The 22,740-nt window shown below is 36.7% G+C and overlaps 1 protein-coding gene across 2 annotated transcripts; it reads left to right on the forward strand.

The window, feature by feature from the left end:
* Nucleotides 1-2,990: 2,990 nt before the first annotated feature.
* On the forward strand, nucleotides 2,991-22,470 carry LOC122155562 (transmembrane protease serine 7-like). Of its 2 annotated transcripts, none has more exons than XM_042809508.1 (13): nucleotides 2,991-3,086; nucleotides 3,175-3,213; nucleotides 3,991-4,210; nucleotides 6,090-6,229; nucleotides 6,941-7,038; nucleotides 7,757-7,869; nucleotides 8,717-8,850; nucleotides 10,561-10,668; nucleotides 12,578-12,697; nucleotides 13,322-13,505; nucleotides 15,627-15,898; nucleotides 17,482-17,618; nucleotides 19,921-22,470. In XM_042809508.1, the coding sequence occupies exons 2-13, from the start codon at nucleotides 3,201-3,203 to the stop codon at nucleotides 20,077-20,079; spliced, it is 1,698 nt and encodes a 565-aa protein (XP_042665442.1). In that variant the 5' UTR covers nucleotides 2,991-3,086; nucleotides 3,175-3,200; the 3' UTR covers nucleotides 20,080-22,470. The 2 variants fall into 2 exon arrangements, with proteins under 2 accessions (XP_042665442.1, XP_042665443.1); XM_042809509.1 differs by having other exon boundaries at nucleotides 3,994-4,210.
* The last annotated feature ends 270 nt before the right edge of the window (nucleotides 22,471-22,740 follow it).

The raw sequence follows: 22,740 nt of genomic DNA on the forward strand, positions 1-22,740 counted from the left end.
CTTGCGTCAGAAGTACTATTTCTTCAAATGGATGAGACCGTGTTTCTGGAGAAGATGGCTTCTAGGAATACTATCTCTAGTTTCTTTATCAGTTGCAGTAGTTGTGCTACTCCTGCACTATTCGTTCTGTAAGTGTTATTCCCCAGCACAGTCCGGGTGGGACGGTGGTTTTGAACTGTGTGAATGGTTAATCCCAAAAGCTCTGTGCTAAGCACTTACTGTGTGTGCAGTCATTGAATTTCATTTCTCTTTAAAGTCTTTGCTAAACAACAAAATGTCCAAAAATCAGCAGCATTGATAGGTGCACAAGAAGGCATGTATTTTATTCCTAATTTTTGTCTCTGCTTCTGAATACCATCATTATTTAACTGTTATCTTTCCCAATAGCCTTGATGAATTAACACTCTGCCTTCCAGTCACTTTTCCAAAATGGAGTGAGTTCCTACTTTTTATATATTTTTTTTTTTTACAGACCTCAACTTATAGCCATGAAAATCATCTCTCTTTAGGAGAGCCCTGCAAAAAGAAGGAAGTTTGAGAATTAAAGCATTACTGGTAGAAATGCTTATCTGAGCCTATACCTCAGTCCTCTCCTTTCTGTTGGTGTAGCAGTGGGACTCTCATCTCGCACATGTGTGCAGGTTTCTCTTCAGAACTAATGCTTGCTAATGCTAAAGACAAATACATACTTATGCAATTGTCTTGTTCTGGAATCTTTTCTGTAATGTTATTAGATGTGCTGATTTTTTTTTTTATGCTTTTTTTTTTTTTTTTTTTTTTTCCCTCAGCTCCAGCTTTCTCTTTAATATATATTGGTGGAAGTGTAGAAATTCCTAATCTGACTTACACAAATGATCTCAATGATCCCAGCTCCCAGAAATTCCTTCTGCAAGCAGAACCAATCCAAAATTATGTAAGTCCCCACATAGGTATAGCAATAATTTAATAATATCTATTGCAGAATCAAATTAAGATTGTGGAGAAGACTTTAGTTTGAGTCACAATTTATTTTTTCAAAAATAATGAATTTAAAGCATGTTTTTTGGAGGTGTGCGGCTTTAGGAATGCAGCTAGACAGCTGGGTCTTTCTCTCTCACCACAAAGACAACATTTCTGAGGTCTTTTCAATTGTGGATAAATTATTGTTCTTGAAGGAGTTTGTTCTTCTGTTTTGCTTTTATATACTTGAAAATTCTTCCTTTCTATGTGTTTTCTCTTTGAGCTGCTTTTGTTTTTAATTATAGCTCACATTTAATGCATAGCCATTTTGATTTGTTCTGCTTTTCTTCCCTAAGCAGCGCTTGCTTTCTTGTACTGCTGATGTGGGTTCGTATTTTTGAGATCAGTAGTTTCTTTGCTACTTGAAATCAGAAGCTTTAAACACAAAGCAGTTCTCTGTTAGCTGGTATTTCCCAAAAGGACTAATTGAGTGTCTCTGAGTGCACAGCCAATACATTTTGCTTGCATCCAGATTATATGACAGAAATTTGCCACAAATTTTAGGTAACTAAAATATGTGAAGCCTTATAGCAAAATATAAGCAGGTTTGGTAAAAGCTTATATTTATGGTTGATTATCAAGAGCTTTTTCAATGTTCTTATAAACGTGATCACTTTAAATGGGAATGTGTACATCTTTATGATCCCTGTTAGAGACATTTGTTGAAATTGTTTGATAGTGTCTGTCATGCGTAGGGGGTTTCGGAAGGGAAGAAATAGGATAAATACTTCCCAATGTAAGACATGTTATTGATGCTAAAATATAACACTTCAGAGTTACTTTTACAATTTTTTTTTACCCGTCAGCTTGCAGAATCCTATGAGTGTTCCACCTTGGGAAAGTATTATTTGAAGTCCATAGTGGCTGCTTTCAGGTAGGTACTTTTCCAGTATGTGGTTCAAGTATGAGATCTTTAATTGTGTTAGTCTTGTCTTTTTGGCAGATTTTTACATTTGTTACTTTGGGGTAATGTGCTATGATACTGGGATAACACGCTTCATAACAGGAAATGGAAGACAAAATAAAAATGTGAACTAAGCACTAAGATAATAGTGTGATCTCACATTAGTGAGAGAAATGAAACCTGATTAATGGTGCCTTTGCTCTGTAATCTGTTCATCCACTTCTGTTTACTGGCATCATAGCCCAGCGTGTTTTGTTTTGTTTTGTTTTTTTTTATGCGTAGCTTATTTTGGTTTTCTCTATTCAAATGAAGCTCCTTTTTAACCTTCCAAAAACAAAATTTAAAAGCATAATGTTGGGCAAGTCACTCTATTTAAGCTCCCGCCAAGAAATGTAAACACTTTGAGCAGATGTCTGTTACTGTCCCAGGTTTCTGAAAACTGGAAGGTCAGTCCATCAGCAGTTTCAAAAGGACGATTGTGATGGACTGTCTCTTTGAATCACTGAAAAAATACTTTATATGTGTATCTGTACATATCATTTATATCAAGAATTGTGTGAAATGTTGTATCAAAGCACAAGCATAAAATTATACTGTTGTATGGTATGAAGCGTCTGTTAAAATATTTCAAGGATAATGTGCCTGGAACTGGAATACGATCTTTAAAGCATATAGTGTATACAGCAGTTATGAAAACATCTAATTCCATAGAATTACTTGCAGGATTTTCTTTGAGGAGTAGATTTTTGTCTGAGTGTTAATGTTTAAACAGCTTTTCCTTGATTTTTCTAGTGTGTGTGTGTGTGTAGACATTTATATATAGATCAGTTGTTGAATGAGAGAGTTGTTGAATGCCACTGTGTTCAGCTGTAATTCTTTGCATGGCTGTTCAACTGACCAGCAAACCAGTGCAAGCCAGAAATGCAATGGAAATCATGTTCAAAATATTACCTAGAGTGTATTTATAACACTGATGCTTTTTCCCATACACAGTGAAGGAGAGTATGGACTTCGAGCTTACTACTGGAATACATTCTGGGCACCACAAGATATTACTGGCTCTCTTAAAAAGTTAATCCCATTGGAACAAAAAGAAATGAGTAGTAAACAAATACCTCACATATTCAGTACTTCTGGGGAAGGAGATTTTGATCTTGTTACAATGGAGCTTTTTGGTAACAATGTACCTGTCATTTAATATCTATTCTGTCTGTTTTTCTTTCTCTGGTTTTCATCTTTGGTTTGTGTAATTGATAGTTACTAAATTTCAGTTTCAGATTCTACAGAATACGATGTGATGCTAAAATCAGGTAATTATTCTTCAATCCCATATTACTCATGTTACTTTTGGGGAGAGAAAAACAAAAAAAACAACAGGAAAAAAAAAAAAACAACCCTGTAATAGGAAAATGGCAGTTTCTCAGTTATCCTTGTATTTGTGGGGCTTATGAATCAAAGCAAACTAGAGATCTTCCCTGGCTTGAAAATAGCTTATTGGTTTTATGTTCTGAGTAGCGTGGCTGAAACTGAGAACTCTGCACTAAACTGAATTGAACTGTGCATCCTTGGCATCTTAAAAAAAAAAAAAAAAAAAAAAAAAAAAAAAAGTGGCTGCATATAGCTAAAAACAGTTTTGTTTTCCTTGTGGCTAGTTTATTTGTAGTTAGTGATCATTCAAATACAGCAGAACTTTAGTTGACTCTTCCCAGTTTTTCGATACCATGCATGTCTCAAGTTCGGCTTCCTGCGCTTAGTGTTGTCATTGCATGAAGGTAGGTCAAGAAATGGCAAAGGAAGAGGTGGGTTTCTAGCAGAGATTGTAGCTGTTGCAGACAAGTCCCCTCCTGCTTGCTGAGTGTGCAGTGAGCACTGGCTGATGGTGAAGCTCTGTGCTTTGTTGTTCAGAGCAGGAGGAGGTGATGCAGCCTCGAAGGGGAAGGGGTAGATTTGTGACAATAAGTCAGGAGGAGATTAAAATAATCAAGAAATACAGGTAGGTGTTTATTGCCACCACTTCTGAATTTTTCACCACATATTTGTTTTTCAACTTCAGTTTTTCAGCCACTAATCTAGATTCTTTTATATAGCAGTATCCTTTGACCTGTATGCAAAGCCAGGTAACAACAGAACTCTAACTCTGCTGAATCCCAAGAAGTCTTTTTATCAATGGAGGTTGCGAGTTCCTCCTAACTGCGTGGTGAGACTGGTAGTTACCTCTTTGCATGTTGTTGCTTCAGAGAGCTGTGCAACTCACCGTTTGTCTGCATACGATTTCCTTCTTCCTCTGCAGAACAAGATCATTACAAGGTATGTTAGTATGGGGCAAAGAGGTTCTTGAGCTGTAGAGAAGCTCTCCAAAACTGCTGAGTATGAAATTGATCACAATCAGGCTTCTAAAATATAAGAGATTCCAAATACGATTTCATTAAAAATCTTCTATAAGGTATATGATAAAAAAAGGTCTTTCATATTATCCACCCTATAATCATTTATAAATTTCAGTGGGTTTAATTTTAAACTATGAATCATTTTTTTTTACTATGTGGGAGTTCATAAAATTGTTGATACGAATATACAGAGTGTTGTATTTTATTGATTGTAGAAAATGCCTATTTTATAGTAGTTCATTCACAGTCAGACCTCTGTTCATAAGAGGCTTATGTCTATGGAAGGCTTCATCCCCAGTCACTTTGAAATCCACTTGCATAAATGAGATCAAACGTTACTGTAATTTTCAGCAGCCACACTAATCCTAATCTTCCAGAGTCAAATTTTACGTGTGGACGTGTTGTCTACCATGAACAAAATAGTCTAACAAATTTTAGAATGGTTTCAATGACAAAAAATAACAGACCTACTTGGTAGAGAGGTAGACGTTAGATGAGCATGCAGATTCAGTTAGCACTGTCTGAAATGTATTTATTTAGTTGTGCTTTCAGTTTCTTGAAATCAGGAGATAGTTCTTTTCAGCTCTTTTGACAGACTTTTGTCTCTGTTCTTAAGCAACAAGACAATAGACCTCATCACTGTTGGTAGACTGTCAGAAGGCCAGGTTTATATAGACTAATTCCTTCTGTAATTAATTAAACTTTTATTGTCTCCAAATCAACAGCACTGCATGTAGGTAGCATAGCGTGGAGAATCCCATGCCTGATGCTGGGCTGCGTATGCTCTACTGCTGACTATGGGTTATTTCCTGAACTATTTCTCTGTTGTGCAGTGGCTCAGTTTATTATGATCCAGAAATGGATAGTCAACTATGTGCATGAAAGCACAGGAAGCTAGCAAAATCCACAAGTATATGACGCAACATGTTTAGAAAACACTGATGCAGTAAGTCATAAGTAAAATATCAAGAATATGTATGTGTATTGATGTCTGTCTATCAAAGAATTTGATTTGAACAGCAGAGAAAAGAATGCTGCGACTAAAATGGCATTGAATGCTCTTACGATATCTACAAACAAACCAATTTTCTTGATTACTTCTATTGCCAAAGTAGCAAATGTGCCTTTTTTCTTATGCCTGATAGTTTTCTACTTGAAATTTTTCACACGTATAGAATTGTAAATTAATGAAAAGAAATACTGAATACACTGTAGATTTAAAAAATACAATAAATAGTTAATTAAGAGATGCATGAAATAGCAACTCATGTTACAAGGAACATTAAGTACTCAAGCTTCAGGATATAAATGAACTCATAATTATTTCAAATTAAAGAATAGAAAGAACTGCCACAGATGGAGCTCTATGTCTCTTGGGATGTGAAATCAAACTGAATGCTAAAAGGCTCATTATCTGTTGCATAGATGCTATGCGACACTGCTGAGCTGAGTACTTTCTGGCTTTTTCATCACTGCCCATTGCTTCTCAGTACTACAACTGTTATTGAAATAGCCTAATCTGGCACTGCCTTTCTGATATTTCTACAGGTCTGGAAAGTCCAGCACACCTGTTAGAATGATCATCACAGATATTCTTGCCTAGGTTGCTCAGCAATGATGCAGGGACTTTGTATCTCACGTAGTATCAGTGAGGTGGAACAGTTAAGGAAAAATAGTAGTTGGGGAAGTACTCCTGAAACAGCTGTTTTGAATCAGTGTCATTTCTGCCCAGTTACTCAAAAAAGTTGATTGGAATGTCAGAAGTTTTTTTTTTCTATGCAATCTTTTTAATATTTCAGGTGGTGCGGCTCTGGAGCCTGGACTCCTCCAGTTATACGTTTAACTTCTTCTAGTAATGTCATGTTACTTACCATCTCACTGGACCGCAGAGAAGAAAGGAATATACTAAAAGCTCACTTTCAAGCAATCCCTAAAATCAGTAAGTGACTAACATAAACAAATGTGTGACGTAAGCTGCCAGGGCATGCTGCTGCCTTGCGTTCAACTTTCCATCACCCAGAACCCCATGTCCCTTTCCAGGATTATGCTATTTTCAAATCTGTGTTAGTTTATTATTATTATTCACTGCATACTTAAAGAAAGGCAATAACTATAGGGGATGGGCATCTAAGAGAGAAACTAAAACCTCATAGATGCAGTTCAAAAGTGATTGTGATCACTTTTGTGATCAACAAGTGTTTTCAGCCTCAGAACCAATACATTGAAAATTTTGGTTTACATGAAATTAGTCAGTGGTATCATTTCAGAGGACTGAATGCTTTCTAACTGCTGAAAATGTTCACAGGAAGGCCAGAGGTAAATTATAAGTAATAGGATTATTTCCTGCTGTCCGCATTTAATTGTTTTTTCCATTTCATGTCTAAGAACATTTTTAAATTAAAAAACAAACAAACTTCCATCAGAGGTATTCCATATTTAGTTTCAACTGCAATGTGATTTTTTTTTTAATTTATTTTTAAAGAGAAATTAAGAGTGTTCTCTGTTAATCCAGGCTAAAACTGAGTTTAATCAGTTCACAACCCATTATTCTAACTCTGCGCATAGAGAAGTATCCCAGCAGGAGAAGTAGGCTCTCCACTTTAACCTGGCTGAGATAACTGTGTTCCTTCCTGTTACAATTCTCCTCCAGTGTGTGGTGGTCATTATATTTCCTGGAATGGAAGTCTGAGTTCCCCTTACTACCCAAGTTACTACCCACCAAACATTGACTGCAGCTGGATCATCCAAGTAAGTTCTGGGAAGTATTCTGAGTTGTGGTGCTTTGCTTTATGTGATATAGACATAAAACTGGGAGTAATGTCTTTTGATGTTGGTGAAATGAAGGGAAAACATAATAAGACCACTGCACCTGACTTCTCAGGCACCTTGTTTTCTTCTTCTTATGTACAAGTACTAGCTGTGGAAGAGAAGGATTTCCAAAAGATTGAGTGTTTGCACATGACTGAAATAAAGTGGTGGACCAGATGACAATTCCTAGCAGCTGGAGTAAACTATTCATAGTCCCTGGCTTTATTTCTATATCAGAAAGAAAAAGAAGTTCATGTAACTCATGTCTCAAACAGTACACATTACACTACTTCCTTGAGCTCTGCATCAGATCCTTCTTAAATTTTTTATTTGACCTTCCACGAATATGTGGTGGTGCAAACGTATTGTGAGCATCAGATATAGTGTTTCCTGCTTGCTGCAGAAAAGCTTACATTTCTTATCTAGCACAGTCTGGCCAAAGGTGGGGCTGAAAATGTTTCTATACATGTTCATGGTAGAAAAATTTTGTTTATTCAAAGGTCCTGCTGTGAATCATTTAAAAAAAAAAAAAAAAAAAAAAAAAAAAAAAATTTTTTTAAAAATGTTTTTAAGTAAAAAATGATTTTTATACTATCTCAGCAGCAGACTTTTTAATTTTGTGGTTGTGTTTACTTATCTTTTTTTTTTTTTTTTTTAGGCACCCTCACCTGCCTACAAGCTCTCACTAAAAATCCTTGCAATACAAATTCAAGAGAAGTCTCCAGGGTCCAGTAAATGTGATAAAGACTGGTTAGAAATTGATGGAGTTAGGTAAGTCAATATACTATTTTCTGACATGCTATTTTGCACTTGATTGTTCTACACATACTAAAGAGAAAGGTCTCACCAGACTTGTTTCCACTGAATTTCAGCAGAATAATACTTACTCCTGCTCTAGTACTAAACATTTGTCATTATTATTATTGTTAATTTAAGCATACTACTTCTTCTACAGTGATAAATATTTACTTTATTGTTTCTCTTGAGAGCAATGATGAAAACTGCAGGATTTTATGCAGCTGCAGTGGATCTGAGTATTCCTGGCTGTGATCTCAACATGGGTGTTAAGCTTGCGTAATTTGAAATTTCACTTCCTATGCCAGTTACTCTTTAATGGTTGTAACTGTTTTCAGCAAATAATGCGAATAAAAATGTTTCTTCAGGAAAAAAAAAAAAAAAAGTATTCAGAGTGATCTTTATCTTGGAAATGAATTGCATTGATATGATAATAGATGTTGGTTTTGGTTAAATGAATTTCCTTACTAGATACGTAGCCTTTTGAGTTTGCAGATTCAAATGGGGAATCTAAAGTCAAGCATGCTGAGAAGTGGTTGGTATTTATAAAGCAGACTCTGACAATGATTATCTTGCTTTCCCAGAAAAGTTGTGGATACTGTGGGGTGAAATGGAAGGTATTTGTTAATATGCTTTCTAATACTTCTGTTGGGCTGAAAAACACTTTAAAAAAAAAAAAAAAACAAAAAAACAAAAAACCTTGTCTTTTATTGCATTGCTTTAAAGCTTTTTGGCATTTGTACCCTTTAATAATAGGAAAAGCAGCTAGGTGGTAATGCTTAGTTTGGTTGGAAATGGACTCCTTTGAATTTTGTCTTGCCAGATACTGTAAAGATATTTCAGAAAATGGCAGAAGCAGAGAATATGGCTATTCTGTTGCTATCAACTTCCATTCTGATGAACTAGTAACCCATAGAGGATTTTATATTGAATATAGAGCCTTCAGTAACACAGACAGTAAGTGAATACACATGCACTTTAAAAGGAGCTTACAGAAACCATTTTTGACAGACAGCATATTTACAAATCAACTTGCCTTTTTGCTTATTTTTGAGAGTAATATTTAAAATGCTATTGTGTGTTATGTTAACATTAACTGAACAAATATATCTGAGATATTAGGGGAATGTTGATTTTAGAATGTTTGATTTTAGACTTATTTCCAGAAATATTCTCTTTTTGTTTCTGAACAGGCTAACTTCCTTTTGCTAATGAAATTCTAGGGAGTAGAAGTTCTCCATGACTTCAAAAGATCACACTGTGAAACTTCAGATCCTCAGCTTGCTTGACTGAGTGTAGTTCTTTTAATTGGTGACTTAAAAGTATTTATGTATCAGAGATTCTTTTCTTACAGAGGAATTCCTGCTTTGAGCTACTAGTACTGGCTGAGTAGTGTCTTTTCCTCCTATCAAGGCAACAAAGAGAAGAAAATAACTCCAAATTGGGACTACATAAATGTGGGACAAATTAGTTTGGCCCTTCAGCCTTGTTTAACTGTTAATTTACCTCCAGTGCTAGAGGAGCAAAAACTAAAGTTGACCTGATCTAAGGAAGAATGACGTGCTTACAGCCCAAAATGCCAACAGTATCCTGGGCTGCATCAAAAGAGAAAGGTAGCCAGCAGAGAGAGGGAGGGGATTGCTCCCTTCTACTCTGCCCTTCTGAGACCCACCTGGAATATTACACAAGAAAGATGTACAGCTGTTGAAACAGGTCCAGAGGAGAGCCACAAAGATGATCAGAGGTTTGGAGTCACCTCGCTTATGAAGAAAGGTTGAGGGAGCTGAGTTTGTTCAGTCTGTAGAAGAAAAGGCTCCAGGATGACCTAATTGCAGTACCTAAAGGGATTTTATAAGCAGCAATTAGACCAACTTTTTACATGGCAGTGATAGGACAAGGAGAAGTGGTTTTAAATTAAAAAATGTGACTTAAATGTTAGGAGAAATTTTTCACTCAGTGGTGAGGCTGTGGCACAGGCTGCTTAGAGAAGCTGTGGATGTTCCATCCATGGAGGGGATCAAGGCCAGGTTGGATGGAGCCCTGGGCAGCCTAATCTGGTGGAATGTAACCCTGCCTATGGCAGGATGGTGGGACTGGATAATCTATAGGTCGGTCCCTTCCAACCCAACCCGCTATATGATTCTATGATTTTTCTAGCTTGTCCTCGACAGTTTGGATGCACAGATATGGCATAAATTCCTTAAGTAGTCTGTCTGACTAGTGGAAAGGCTTTTCAGATGGTAGTGATTAATTAATAGGGGTAGGGCAATTATTTGTGTGCACCTGTAATCAGATTATCTTAGGGAGTTTAGAGATTAACTGATAAAAATTGTAAGATATCTATCTTTAAGCTTGCATAAAGTATATGAGTGATGATTGAAAAGTCTGGAGAAGAGTCTGTGGGAAGGCCTTGGCTGGAGTGTGACAGTGCATGTAAAAGAAGATGGGAAACAATAAAGAGATACTGGAAAGAGCAACCAGAAGGTAATCCAGGTTCAGGGAGCAGAGTATAAATTAATGCAGTGAATCTTTTCCTTACTAGAAGCTAACAAGAAGATAGTCTGATAGAAATGGCAACTAACATCGAGCTGACCTGTAGCAAGTGAAGATAACACTTGGCCACTAACTAGATATTTGGATAAGCATTTACAGACCTTTCTGCTTCAGGTTGTGCTCCAGAGCAGTTGAACTGTGATGATGGAAAATGTAAGCATCAGTCTAAGACCTGTGAAGGTGATGATAGATGCAGGGAGGACAGCAGTGAAAACAACTGTTGTAAGTATATATTTTTTTACCGTTTTCCAAGGGATGGTGGAAGGCAGAAGCGAGATGCGCTCAATTTAATTTTTAGTGGAAAACTTTCTCATTCAATTTGTGAATCTTCCAGTAGACATGCAGATTAGAAATACAGTTGAATGTTCTACATGTAAGAATCCAAACCAAGGTGTTGTTTTTTTCTCTTCAAGAAGTACTTTTGTAATCAATGTCCATTAACTTCCTCAAAATGGCTTTAAGCAGCCATTTCTATTTGTATTGGTAGGCACACACAATATCGCCCCTCACACACACACAAAAAAAACCTCCAGACTTGTTAGAGGGTTGTTTCTTCCATTTTTTTCTGTGAGTTCAACTTGTTTGACTAAGCATACAGTATATGTTTACATAAAGTCTTTAGATTTGCCTATCCATAGAGAGAGGGTTGGTGAAGAGGAAGGAAGATTAATGTCATCTCCAAATGCCTATTAGTAATCCAATTAAGTACACAAAATCAAGATGCTACTTCCTGAATTTAACAAATGAGTGCATCTTTAACTACTTTCTGCCACAACTTAGCTGCTAAGTATTCCCTGCTCTGTTTTGCAGCAGGAATGATTCATGCTGCTGTCACAACTGGTTGTCACTGCTTAAGATAAACAATATGCTCAGTCTCCCAATAAGGACCTGCTGTATTTTAACCTTTCTTCTCCTACTGACTCCTGTGCAAGTCCAACATAAGGTGTAACCACAAGGATTTACCGGGATTAAAAATGAACCTTAAGAGATGTCCTCAGGCCTATAATCTCAGTGACTAAAAGTAATGACAGTACCATTATATGAGAAATCTGCTTAATACAATCTAATTTGCAAAAGAACTTTGAATTCAATTCCCTTCTGATGTGGACCTATTTTGGTAGTCATCCTGCTTCGCATCACCTATATAAAGGGAACAGAAATGCTTCTGAATTATTTACTGAATTTAGTATTCCTATGTACTCTTTCTCAGCACCAAGTACAAGTTTTGTAGTAGTAAAAACATAACATGCATAGTGTAACTAGTTTATGGGAGAGTCTAGAGCTGAAATTAATAAAGTAAAGTCAAGGATAACAGTGATTTTATTTGGAAGATCTGTGTCTTGCTGTGCGTTTCTGTTAAAATAGCAAATTCTCCTCAAATGCTGCCTGATCAGTACCAAATAATGTAAGGGACAGAAACATTACAGTTCTGGGACTTTTGTCCTTTTAGCGCGTACATGTCTTTACAACACCATTATGGACAGTGCTGGTACTGCTAATGTCTCCTTGCATTTTGCCACTATAATGTTTGCCTTGCTTTTAATCTTAGGTCCTTGATGTAGCCAGCAGAATGTCCTTGCTCACTGGAAAAATCCTTACTGCTATTTCAAGATCACTGTAAACAACTGATAATTATAGTGTCATAGAACTATAGAATCATAGAATGGGTTGGGTTGGAAGGGACTTCAAGTATTATCAAGCTCCAACCCCTCCACCACAGGCATGATAGCAGTGGATAGATCAGAATTTCTATATAGCAAACTATGATAGTTATTAACAAAAAATGTATTGGAGATTGCTGAACTTAAAAACAAAAAGATGATTTCTGAGTCATATCTGCTCTGTAAATGTGTGATTTGTAATGAGAATAGTTCTAGTATTGGTAAAACAATAGATCTGACAAGCCTAGTTTACTCACTTTAGAGTTAAAATCAGAAAGAGTGCAGCTGAAGGCTGTGGTGCCTTTCTTCAGGGATGACTGAGATTTAAATAAGTGTGATTATTAATCCTTTTCCACAGAGTGAACTGTTTACACTAGCACAGACTATGACTTCAGACAGATTGGAATGTGTGGCTTTGAACAACACTTGAAACAGAAGAGTACGTGACACTGTCTTCTCTCTCATTTCAGCCTACAAAAGTTGCTTGCCTTATACTTATAAATGTCTTAATGGAAAATGCTTGCTGAAACCAAATCCTGAGTGTGATGGGAAAAGAGACTGCACAGATGGATCAGATGAAATGAACTGTGGTGTGGTAACAGTTATTTGAAAATTAGCTAAAGACATCACAAACGGAGTTAGGAATTGGTGCCATTGTCAAGTATTACTATATTAAAAGTTGATAACATCAGATGTGAGTTTTAAAAAAAATTCCTGGTAACTTTTGCATGAAAACGGACATCTTAAATGTTTGTACTCACTTTAAACTTACTGATCTATTGTCTGTGATTATTTATTTCAAGCAATGAGTGTTTCCAGGTTGTTAAACTGGTAGATCTTGTTGCTTGTTCCATCTGAATTAAATTCAAAGACTTATGGAGCAGTGTATATAAGTAGGGAAACAATAAGATCTTATTCCAGTAAACTGTTGAAAACAGCCCTGTTTAGGATTGTGTTTAAATGGTTTTTTGGGTTACTAGCCTCTTAGGGAATCTGTAAGGGAGGATAAGCAATGTGTGGTTTATTCCTTACCCACCCATTGAGTGAAATTGGGCAAGTACCTGTATCATTTTTTCCAATTGTAAGAAAATACTTCTTCCCCCTCCCCACCGATGGCCTTGTGGTCTGTAAGTAAATGTTAGTTTGCGTTAAGCATAACCAAGTAAAATGACCTTGTGTTTTCTTTTACTACTTTTTTCTTTTATTTTTATTAGCTTGTGGAAGACACCAGTTTAAGAAAAACAGGATTGTTGGAGGTGAAGATGCACAATCTGGAAAATGGCCTTGGCAAGCAAGTTTACAAATAGAAGCACATGGCCATGTCTGTGGTGCATCTGTTATTTCCAAGAGGTGGCTTGTATCTGCTGCCCATTGCTTTCTGGATTCTGATTCCATAAGGTATGGAAAGATTATGCTGTCACAGACTTCAGCAATTTGAAGTTTGACAATTTTGCAGTACTGCTTTCAAAAGTCTGTAGTAAGTACTTTGTTTCGATAAATTGAATCAGGTATAACTGTGACGTTATAAGTACATGAACCCTCAGTTTGGAAGTCCCAAATATTTGAAGCTATTTTTCTGCCTCTATCTCCAGTGAATCCTGATTGATAAAACACACTGCTTTATTTTTTTATTTAAAACAAATGCTTTTTTCTTTTTTTTTCCCTCCAATGGTAATAGCCCTTTTCTCCCAAGAAAATGGTTACTTAAGGAAGGTGTCAAACTCACCTGAGTTCAGTTTAGCTAGTGTAAATTGAAAAGACATGCTTCCGATGTGTAACAAGGCGGAGAGTTCAGTAACGCACTTTGTGACTTCCAGAGCTCTGTGGTTACGTTTTGTAAAACAGAAGGCCATACATTTTCATTTCAGTGACTGAAAGTATTCAGTTGCTGAGAATGAGATTGTATGCATGACAATACACTAGATGTAATTTACAATAAAGATTTTATAGCTTTTTTGTAAGATAATCTGGTACTTGTGCAACATATGGCACATGTTCAGACAAGACTGAGATCATATTTTTGCTTGTCAAGCACATCACTCTTGATGCAATGTGTACATGAGTTCCAGTAGTATGACTGCATATTAGTTTTCAAGTTGGTGACATTTTGTACTTCTGCACTTCACTTTCAAGGCAAAACAATTGCCTTCGTGCTAACCATTTTAATGACCCCCACTATCACCCACAGTGTTGCATACAATTGTGGAAAATGCATTAATGCCCTAGGGAAAGAGGCCACACTGAGTAAAGGCTGTAAATACTGCAGAGATAGATATTGCAGTGCACTGCTTGTGTCTGAGATGTAATCTAGCTTTTATTCAGTACAGAGAAGTTTTTTGTTTTTTTTTTTTTTTTTCAGAGAATTTCCCTGAGCTGTATATACATCCCAGTTATATTCTTAACTGAGTAGGTGACCTCTCTTTTCATACACAGAAATGTGTATGTGTATGAGGATTTTTTTCAGTTCTGTATGCTCTGGTGCATCTTGATTTGACCTGAATTCTGATCTGAGGCCTGAGAGTTTTACTCCATTATCAAATGATGTAATTACAGTCAGAGAATTCTCAGAACAGGTGTTCATCTGTGTACTGATTAGAGTTTTGATGATGTGCTTTAGACAATAAATGTTTGAAAACTGTGGTGACATGCAGCAATAGGTTATTGCTGTAGCTAAATAGCCACTTTTGAGTTTAATTATCTAATCTGCATGAAGTAATTTTATAATTAAAACAGACGTGTTATTTAATAGAATTTTGATCAAGACCCTGAAGAACCACTGCTAGTATAAGAAGAAGAATTTGTGCTTTTGAGGCTCGTATGTCAGAACAGTTGACTTTGACCTGTTTCCTGGTGCAGGAATGTCAATAGCAATACTGACTTTTACCCGAGACAAGTGTTGTTGAAAGTATAAATGTGATGATAACAGAGCCCTGAGAAACCCACTGCCAATAGCTTGGTCTGGTTCTGCTTTGGTCATTGCCTATGGGCAGCATCAGGACCGATAGCCTACCTGTCCATCTATTTATGCAACAGATTTCTGGTGGGTCAGTTGGGGTTGATCTCTGTACCAAAAGAAAATGATACAGTCCACTGCACTACAAAGAAAAACTGCATGATTTACCACAGCATAGCATATGTCATTGTGTTTTCATTATACCTGAATAAAAGAGTCAGCTTTGAAAGTATTGCAGAATACACAGGGTGCTTTGCTTACTGTAAAGATGACTGAAAAATGTGCTTTTTCAGGAACTGATCTTATAGCTTTAGGACATTATTAATTTCAAGATGGTAATTCAAACCATTATTTATTGTTCTAGGGGGCAGAGACTATAGAACATCTATTTTCATAAGTGTTTATGGTTCTACCTATGGTTCTACCATCAATTTTGATTGATTTTACCATCAAAATCATCATTTTGTTTTGATGAATCTCATCAAATACCATACCATTCATAAAATGGAGTGAACTGAAACTGCATTGCTTTGCAATGGGTTGTTCTAAAAACATTCTCTTTGCAGATACTCTGCTCCATCAAGGTGGAGAGCATATATGGGCTTACGCACTGTTAATGAAAAGAGCAATCATGTAGCTATGAGAGCAATCAAAAGGATTATTGTCCACCCACAATATGACCAATCTATCTCAGATTATGACATAGCCCTGTTGGAACTGGAGACACCTGTATTCTTCAGCGAGCTGGTACAGCCCATTTGTTTACCAAGCAGCTCTAGAGTATTTCTTTATGGAACTGTCTGCTATGTAACTGGCTGGGGAGCCAAAAAAGAAAATAGTATGTTCATTTCCTGGATATACTTCTTGCAAGTTTGGCTTAATTTTAAACATTAACAATGAAATATTTATAGTCCTCAGAGAAGATACTTCTGGTTTAAATAATAGTTCTATAAAAAAAACTTGAAAATATCTTATAGCGAGGCTGTAAATTCTAAATATACTTGTAGTGGGCAGTAAGTATCAATACACATACTGTGTATGGGGGTCAAAGATGATGTCACAGATCACTGAAAAACAAATGCATTACATTTATGAAAAGCAAGCCCATTTCATCTTCATAGTTTTATTTATCCAGTGAATAGATAACAATCTGCATTCTAGTGAAGAAAACAGGAACTTGGAAATACAGAGGAGAAAGACTTTGTCTCTAAGGCTGTGGTTAAGAATATGGAGCCCCTGAAATAACTGCAAGAATATGGTGTCTTTTGGTTTTGTCTGCCTTAACCAAAGGTAAACTCATGTTTGTCCCTGGAGGAGTGCTGACTGCAGATCTGAGCAGCGTGCTGCAGTGAGGAGGCAGGAAGAAAAGCAAGCAGAATTAGAGCCACAGAGGAACCTGTAGGATCTTGGCACTGTCTCATGGGAGCCAGCTTTGAGACATGAATGTAGACAGCTCCTCAGCATTGCATGAATCTCCACTGTTGTGCTGAGATCAAATCCTTCAAGTTTGATCAGAAGCCATCTGCTGTGGTAGTGTTGGCTTTCCTAACATGCAAAAAATAATAAATAAGTAAATAAGTCTAAGATAACCGCTTAATAGCCTAATAAGTTGCAAATGTGTTTTTTTTTTTTTTTTTTTAAATGATGTCGTTTTATACTATTTTTTATCAAAATAATTTAGGTAATGCTTAAAATCAATCTAAACGTATGTGGAAAACAACATGTTTTTGTCTTCCCTATTTCATTCCCAACTCACCCAAAGAGCCTAATGAGTAAGCAAAGTTCTGTTCATCCAGATATTGAAAAGGTTACCCTCACTATCGGGCCAAAGCATGACTGAGGATATGTAGTTCACAGCAGCACCTTATGCCAATGCTTTAGTATGGAATCAAGTTCCTAGTACGTCTTGTGACTTACATGCTTGCATTTCAGTCCCCTTTTGCTTCCACTTTCATTCCTTAGCTCCTTATCTATAAGTGGAAGGATGGGAAACAACACAGGAATTTTCTTGGCTAGGCTATACACAACATTTAAAGACAACCATAGTGTCAATAACAACAAAAAGCTTTGAGCACAACTTAAAATGGCATTCAAAACTAGTTACATTCAGTGGTATGTTGTATTTTTTATAACTTAATGACTTTTTACTGCTTTCTGGCAAAATAAGTTCATAAGAATAAAGACTGAGGAAATGGAAAGGGAATACTGGTGGTGCATATGGACTACTTTGTCTAAAAACGTCTGTGTAGACAGCAGTGTTCAAAAGCTGAGGGCAGGCCACAATTAAAGACAGGAGAACTACTCTTCAACTATCTCTTGGGTAGAGTTTGAGTTTGGAGCAACTCTCCTTTGATTTGGCAAGTGACTTCCATTGTAGAAATCTGTACTACTGTCATCTCTGCAACATTTGCTTTTTCCTAGGTCATCTTGCCAGAACACTGCAGGAAGCTAGAGTGAGAATAATTAATCAAAGCGTTTGCAGCAAGCTGTATGATGATCTCATCACATCACGCATGCTCTGTGCTGGGAATCTTAATGGTGGCATTGATGCATGCCAGGTAATCTGGGGCTTGTTAAGAAACCGAAAATAAGTGTTTACTTTCATTAGAAAACTTCAGAGTTTGAGGTAGTATTTTTGTTGCTTTTTTCCCACTCCTTAGTAGTAGGAGAGTGAGGTGTCCTGAATTTATGATTAACTTAACATGACAATTAAAGATCTTCAAAATAAGAAAGGAAAATAAGCAGAAATAATATCTGAAACTCTTGAGAAATACAACTTCACAAGACAAGGAGTAAAATGTGTTGAAAACAATTCTTCTTCTCTGACAGTTAATTTTGTTATATAGTTATAAAGCAGCAGTGTAAGGATAAAGGGAATGAAGCTAAGTCTACCTGTACTTTTTGCTATTTATGTTGATTTTCTTTTTTTCCTTTTTTTATATGTGGGTGTTGGGATTGTAGCAGTCTGAGAAATACACTGTTAACAGTTGCAAACAAACATGTAATGCAAAAGGTGAATTTGGTAAATGCAAGTGAAGTGCTGCCTCTTTGTTTCATGTGTTTATTCATGCGTATAATGAGTTTTGATTACGTCATGGTATCATGAGTTATATGACCTAGTTTATCTGTGCACACAATCAGAAACTGTCCTTTGGACATACTGCAACAATCTTAACTCTTCTTTTTCCTTCCTAGTTGTTAGATTACTTGTGCTATTTATCAGTATTTAATTTTACTGTGACGAATATCTGCTTTCTGAATTACAAACACAGTCAATTTTCCAGATTCTTAGTAAAAGGAGAAAAACATGTTACTGAATTTGGACAGTAGTAATTTGATAGAACTTTTGTATAATATACGAAGTTTACTGTTTTAATGCAATAGGTTATTTTTTTACAGTATGTAACTCTTAATAACTTCTTTATACGCAATGGACTGTAGTAGGATCCTCTTGTAGTCTTCAGGTTCATATTCAGTGAAGCATTATTTTTGTTGACTTAATGTTCTGTTTATGTATAATCTTAAATCTTAGAATTGTTTTGTTTAAACATGTTGTAATACACCTAAGGCTTAAAGTTCCTCCAAAATGTGTTGCATAAAATGTGCCCTTAGATTTTTAGATGGGTGTTTTAACTGAATTTGCTATAGACTGTACTGTTTGATCCAGTTTCCAATACAATATGCTATGTTGTGTCCCAGTGTGCTGGCTCTCTGGGTCTTTAACTTCTTTGTCTGTAACAGATTTATTATTTCTTTTTCTTCTGTCTCAAGCATGTTTCCTGTGCAGTGCTAGAGATGAATGACATTGAAGTTGAGGAAATTCCTAGAGGACCCTGAAAACCATTGTATTACAATTCAAGCCTTGTTGGCATTGTGATTTCTTTTATTTCTTCATGGTCATTATAACCTGTGTAGTCCATTCACAGTTCATCTGAATTTTCCAAACAGCTTTCATCTTTAGCTGATGTGATAGTTACCATGAGAAACAGTGTATGTTCTTTCTGGCTTAGTTATCTTATCAGTGTTGGGTGTTCTTTGGTTTTACATGGTTCCTCTTTCCAGGACCCTTCCTCTTTCTAACTTCACACAGCTCCTTCTGTCTTTCACAAGCAGCTGTATAACTGGTTAGAATATATAGACTCCTTTCTCAAGTTGCCTCTAGATCAGCCTCTTTGATAATCCAAATTGCCAGTATATCAGCACCCTTAGAGAGGGTTAACTGTTCTGGCTCAATTTGGAGGCTGTTAACTGCCTTGTATACATTAGGAGAGTCTGAAGATATCAGCTGTATTAATAAACTGTTTGGAGTTCTGTGAACTATCTGTTCACTGAAGGCGTGCAGTGAAGGTCACAAAGCATTTTTGAGCCCAAATGTGTTGTGACCTTGTGCACTGAACTAAACTGGAATCTTTAATTTTCTATGTTACACAAACCAGAATGTTCCCTTTGAGAAGCCAGCTCTTACCTGCATATCCCTTAGAGTCTTTGTTCCTTTCCCTCACTCTACAAATGGGCTGCAGACTTGAAAATGAAGCTGCTAATACCTAACCACACTATTCTTGGTATCCTTCTATTCCTGTTTAACGTCATGAAAGTTTTGTTTTCAGTCTGAGAACAGATTAGTGGTAGTAGAGTTCCCTCTTTCCATCCCTGTCTTTTCTTCTCCCCGTTCAGCTTACGAAGAGTTGCTTTATGAATCCTGTAGTAACAGGACACCAGCGGGGAGTAATTTTTCTTCCTCTTGCCTTTGCATTGTGTCGCGTAGTGTGCTAATTCTGTAAGTTAAAACAAATTGAATAAATTCAACATTTTACAATACTCTGTGTGCGAATGCTAATGGATAAACTCCCTTTGTTTCAGGGAGATTCTGGAGGTCCCTTGGCCTGCACAGGAAAGGGAGATAGATGGTACCTTGCTGGCATTGTGAGCTGGGGTGAAGGATGTGCCCGACGCAATCGTCCTGGTGTATACACTAAGGTGACAGCACTTTATGACTGGATTCGTCAGAATACAAACTGATGTGCTGTGGAGAAAATGCAGGTCATCTCCATTACAGAAGCTGCTTCCTATGTTATCATGTACGTGAAAATGCTGCTGGCTGTTTTACTGTGAAAGAAAGCACTATCTTAATGCAGAAATAATCATTTGTCATTCCCTAGTGGTAACTGTTTGGATTCAGACCAGCTTCAAATAACTTCAGGTTCCTTGTAGATTCATATGTCTTATTCCCTACGAGCAGAAACAGAGTTCCCTTACAAATTAAATTTGTATCTGGAAAAAGAAAAGTCCAGCCAAACTGTTTTTATCAGATCTTCCCTCCTTCCACCTTTGAGATGTATGTGCATCTCTCTTGCTATCTACCTTTCCATAGGCATACATGGATACTCATGCTCACATCCCATATACACTCACATATATTCCCTTACAGATGTTAAAGGATTCTAAACATGAGTAATACCTTTGTTTTTTTCAAACTATAAATAATATGATCATGTATAGTATACAGATTCTAGATGAATTTGTGTGTTAATTTTGCTTCCACTTCATAGCTGTTCCTTTCTGGGCTGTCCTCTCCTGTGCTTTTCCTAAAAACACCAAATACTTAGCCAGAACAGTTATGATGAAAAAAAAACAAAAAGTAAAAAAAAAAAGAGAAAATAAAAAATGGAAGAGCGTCATTAGGTTGTTGAAATACAGTAAATAGGAGGAAATAAATACTGAATTTTAGTTAATTAAACTAAAGAGAACTGCGTGTAAAAATGCATTGTGAAATATGCTTTTTTTTTTTTTTTAAGTTCCTAATAAAGATCTCATAAGCTATCGGTTCATCAGCAAAACGTCAGGAATTTAGAATACAGTCCCATTCCTATCAATAAAGACTGTTAGTACGTATTTGTGCATGTAACTGATTAAGATAAAACTGTATATTTGCCCTCTTTAGTAATTGTTAATATCAGGGCTATTTATTAATTGCCTTGTTTGATATTAGGCTGTGATGAAATTACCCAAACCTGAATGATTTCCTTTATAAAGGAACTGGCAGTCAGATCTCAATTGTAGTGCACACTGGAGTGTAAGCTGGTTTGTCTCCTACACTTGACTATCTTTTTTTTTTTCCCCACCTCCAAGCAGCTTGAGGGCTCACTTAGCACCCATGCAGAAAGTGGTAGGTGGCAACTGTAGTGGAACTGTGTTGTGTTGTATCAGTCTTCAAACCAGCATGACACTGGTCCCTGGGTCATAGAAGGTCAGTGCCTCAGTGGGTGCCAGAAACTGCACATCCACCTGCCTAAAATGAAAGGCTAGAGCTGCCTGAGGAGAGAAGGTACTACATGAGCAAGACTGGACAAAATGCACAGTGGCATTCCTCTGGGGGCAGCTTGCAAGCAATCTGTTTTAGGACTTCTGTTTTGCTAGGAAGTCTGTCTTGTTGAATCCAGTCTTCTAGTAAAAACAAGCAACATCTTGCAGCTCTGAGACTCTCCTGATTAACCTGGACACTTTCCTCAGTCTTTACTGCTTTCTTACCTTCTCTTTACACTGAGAAAATACTTGTAGAATCTAATGTTTGCTAAGTATAACAAGTGGATTGTCTCATCTCTGGCTTGAACAAGCTCTTTGTATTTTGGCATGCTTGTGGTGGGTTTGTGCTGCTTTCCTTGATGTCCTTGGTCTGCAGTGAACTGAGTTTCAATGTCATGGTTTTTGTTTTGTCTCTCTTCCTGGCCAGAAGAAAGGTTTGTGCCCATATGACCACGCTGCTCTGAAAGAAATGAAAAAGGAATTAAGAGGTTCTTGGTCTCAATGAAAGTGGAGGAGGAAATAACAGCCACACTTCTGTCATAAGATCATTGTTTCAATCTTAGCAGTAAATCTAGCTTTGAAAATGATAATCTGTTGATGAACCTATAAACCAAATTCAGCTGATTTTAAGATTCCAAAGCTGTTTATGATATTTAATAATTCTGGCATTCAATTTAATAAAAAATCTGTCTGCATTTTCTGGAAGGTCTTAGAATCATGCTGCATATTTGGAAGTGTTCAGCTTTTAAAAGAGGTGAAAAAGATGAAGCTGGTAACTTGAATATCAGTCCTTGCAGGTCACACCACGCTTTTTTTTCGAAAGTACGTAAATGTGTGGTTCTTGTTTAGTCACTGATCTTTGGGAAAATGTGAGAGTGAGCTACTACTGAAATTTTCACACAGTGTGCTTCCTGTGCCTAACAGGGATACTGCTGCTTAATCCTTTCTTGCTGTGGTTTTGGGCATTCCCCTCACTGCTACCCCCACAACAATTCTTGTGACAAGCTTCCTACCTAAACAATACTCAAATTATATTCTGTAGGGGTTTTAATAACTATAATGGCATAAGTCATTCACTTCTCTTTCAATAAACACATAATAAAAATGTAGATGTCTATGTTTCCTTCATTTGATTGTGCCTCTGAAATTCTAATCCCCGGATATGGTCAAAACTGCATTTGTACTTTGGAGTTTACATTTTTTGTAAAACTGAGCCAAACCTACCTGCATTACAAAAGCATGTATTTAAGGGCATTTGTTTCTTCTCCGTACTTCTCCTTCTTCTCCTTACTTAGAAACAACAGTTGTCTTCAGCATAAAATAGCTTTCCTGCTGTTCAGTTTGAGATAAGAGCCTAGGCCAGAAGGTTCAGATCAG

The sequence above is a fragment of the Centrocercus urophasianus genome, unplaced genomic scaffold (assembly GCF_019232065.1).
Source record: "Centrocercus urophasianus isolate 14NV4802_14NV808 unplaced genomic scaffold, USGS_Curo_1.0 seq_12, whole genome shotgun sequence".
Classification (NCBI taxonomy): Eukaryota; Metazoa; Chordata; class Aves; order Galliformes; family Phasianidae; genus Centrocercus; species Centrocercus urophasianus.

What these genes read in the sequence shown, in the direction of transcription:
- LOC122155562 (XM_042809508.1), top strand. An exon ending in ATCAGATGAAATGAACTGTG is followed by an intron (nt 12,698 to 13,321) that starts GTGTGGTAACAG and finishes TATTTTTATTAG; the next exon opens with CTTGTGGAAGACACCAGTTT. An exon ending in CTGGATTCTGATTCCATAAG is followed by an intron (nt 13,506 to 15,626) that starts GTATGGAAAGAT and finishes TTCTCTTTGCAG; the next exon opens with ATACTCTGCTCCATCAAGGT.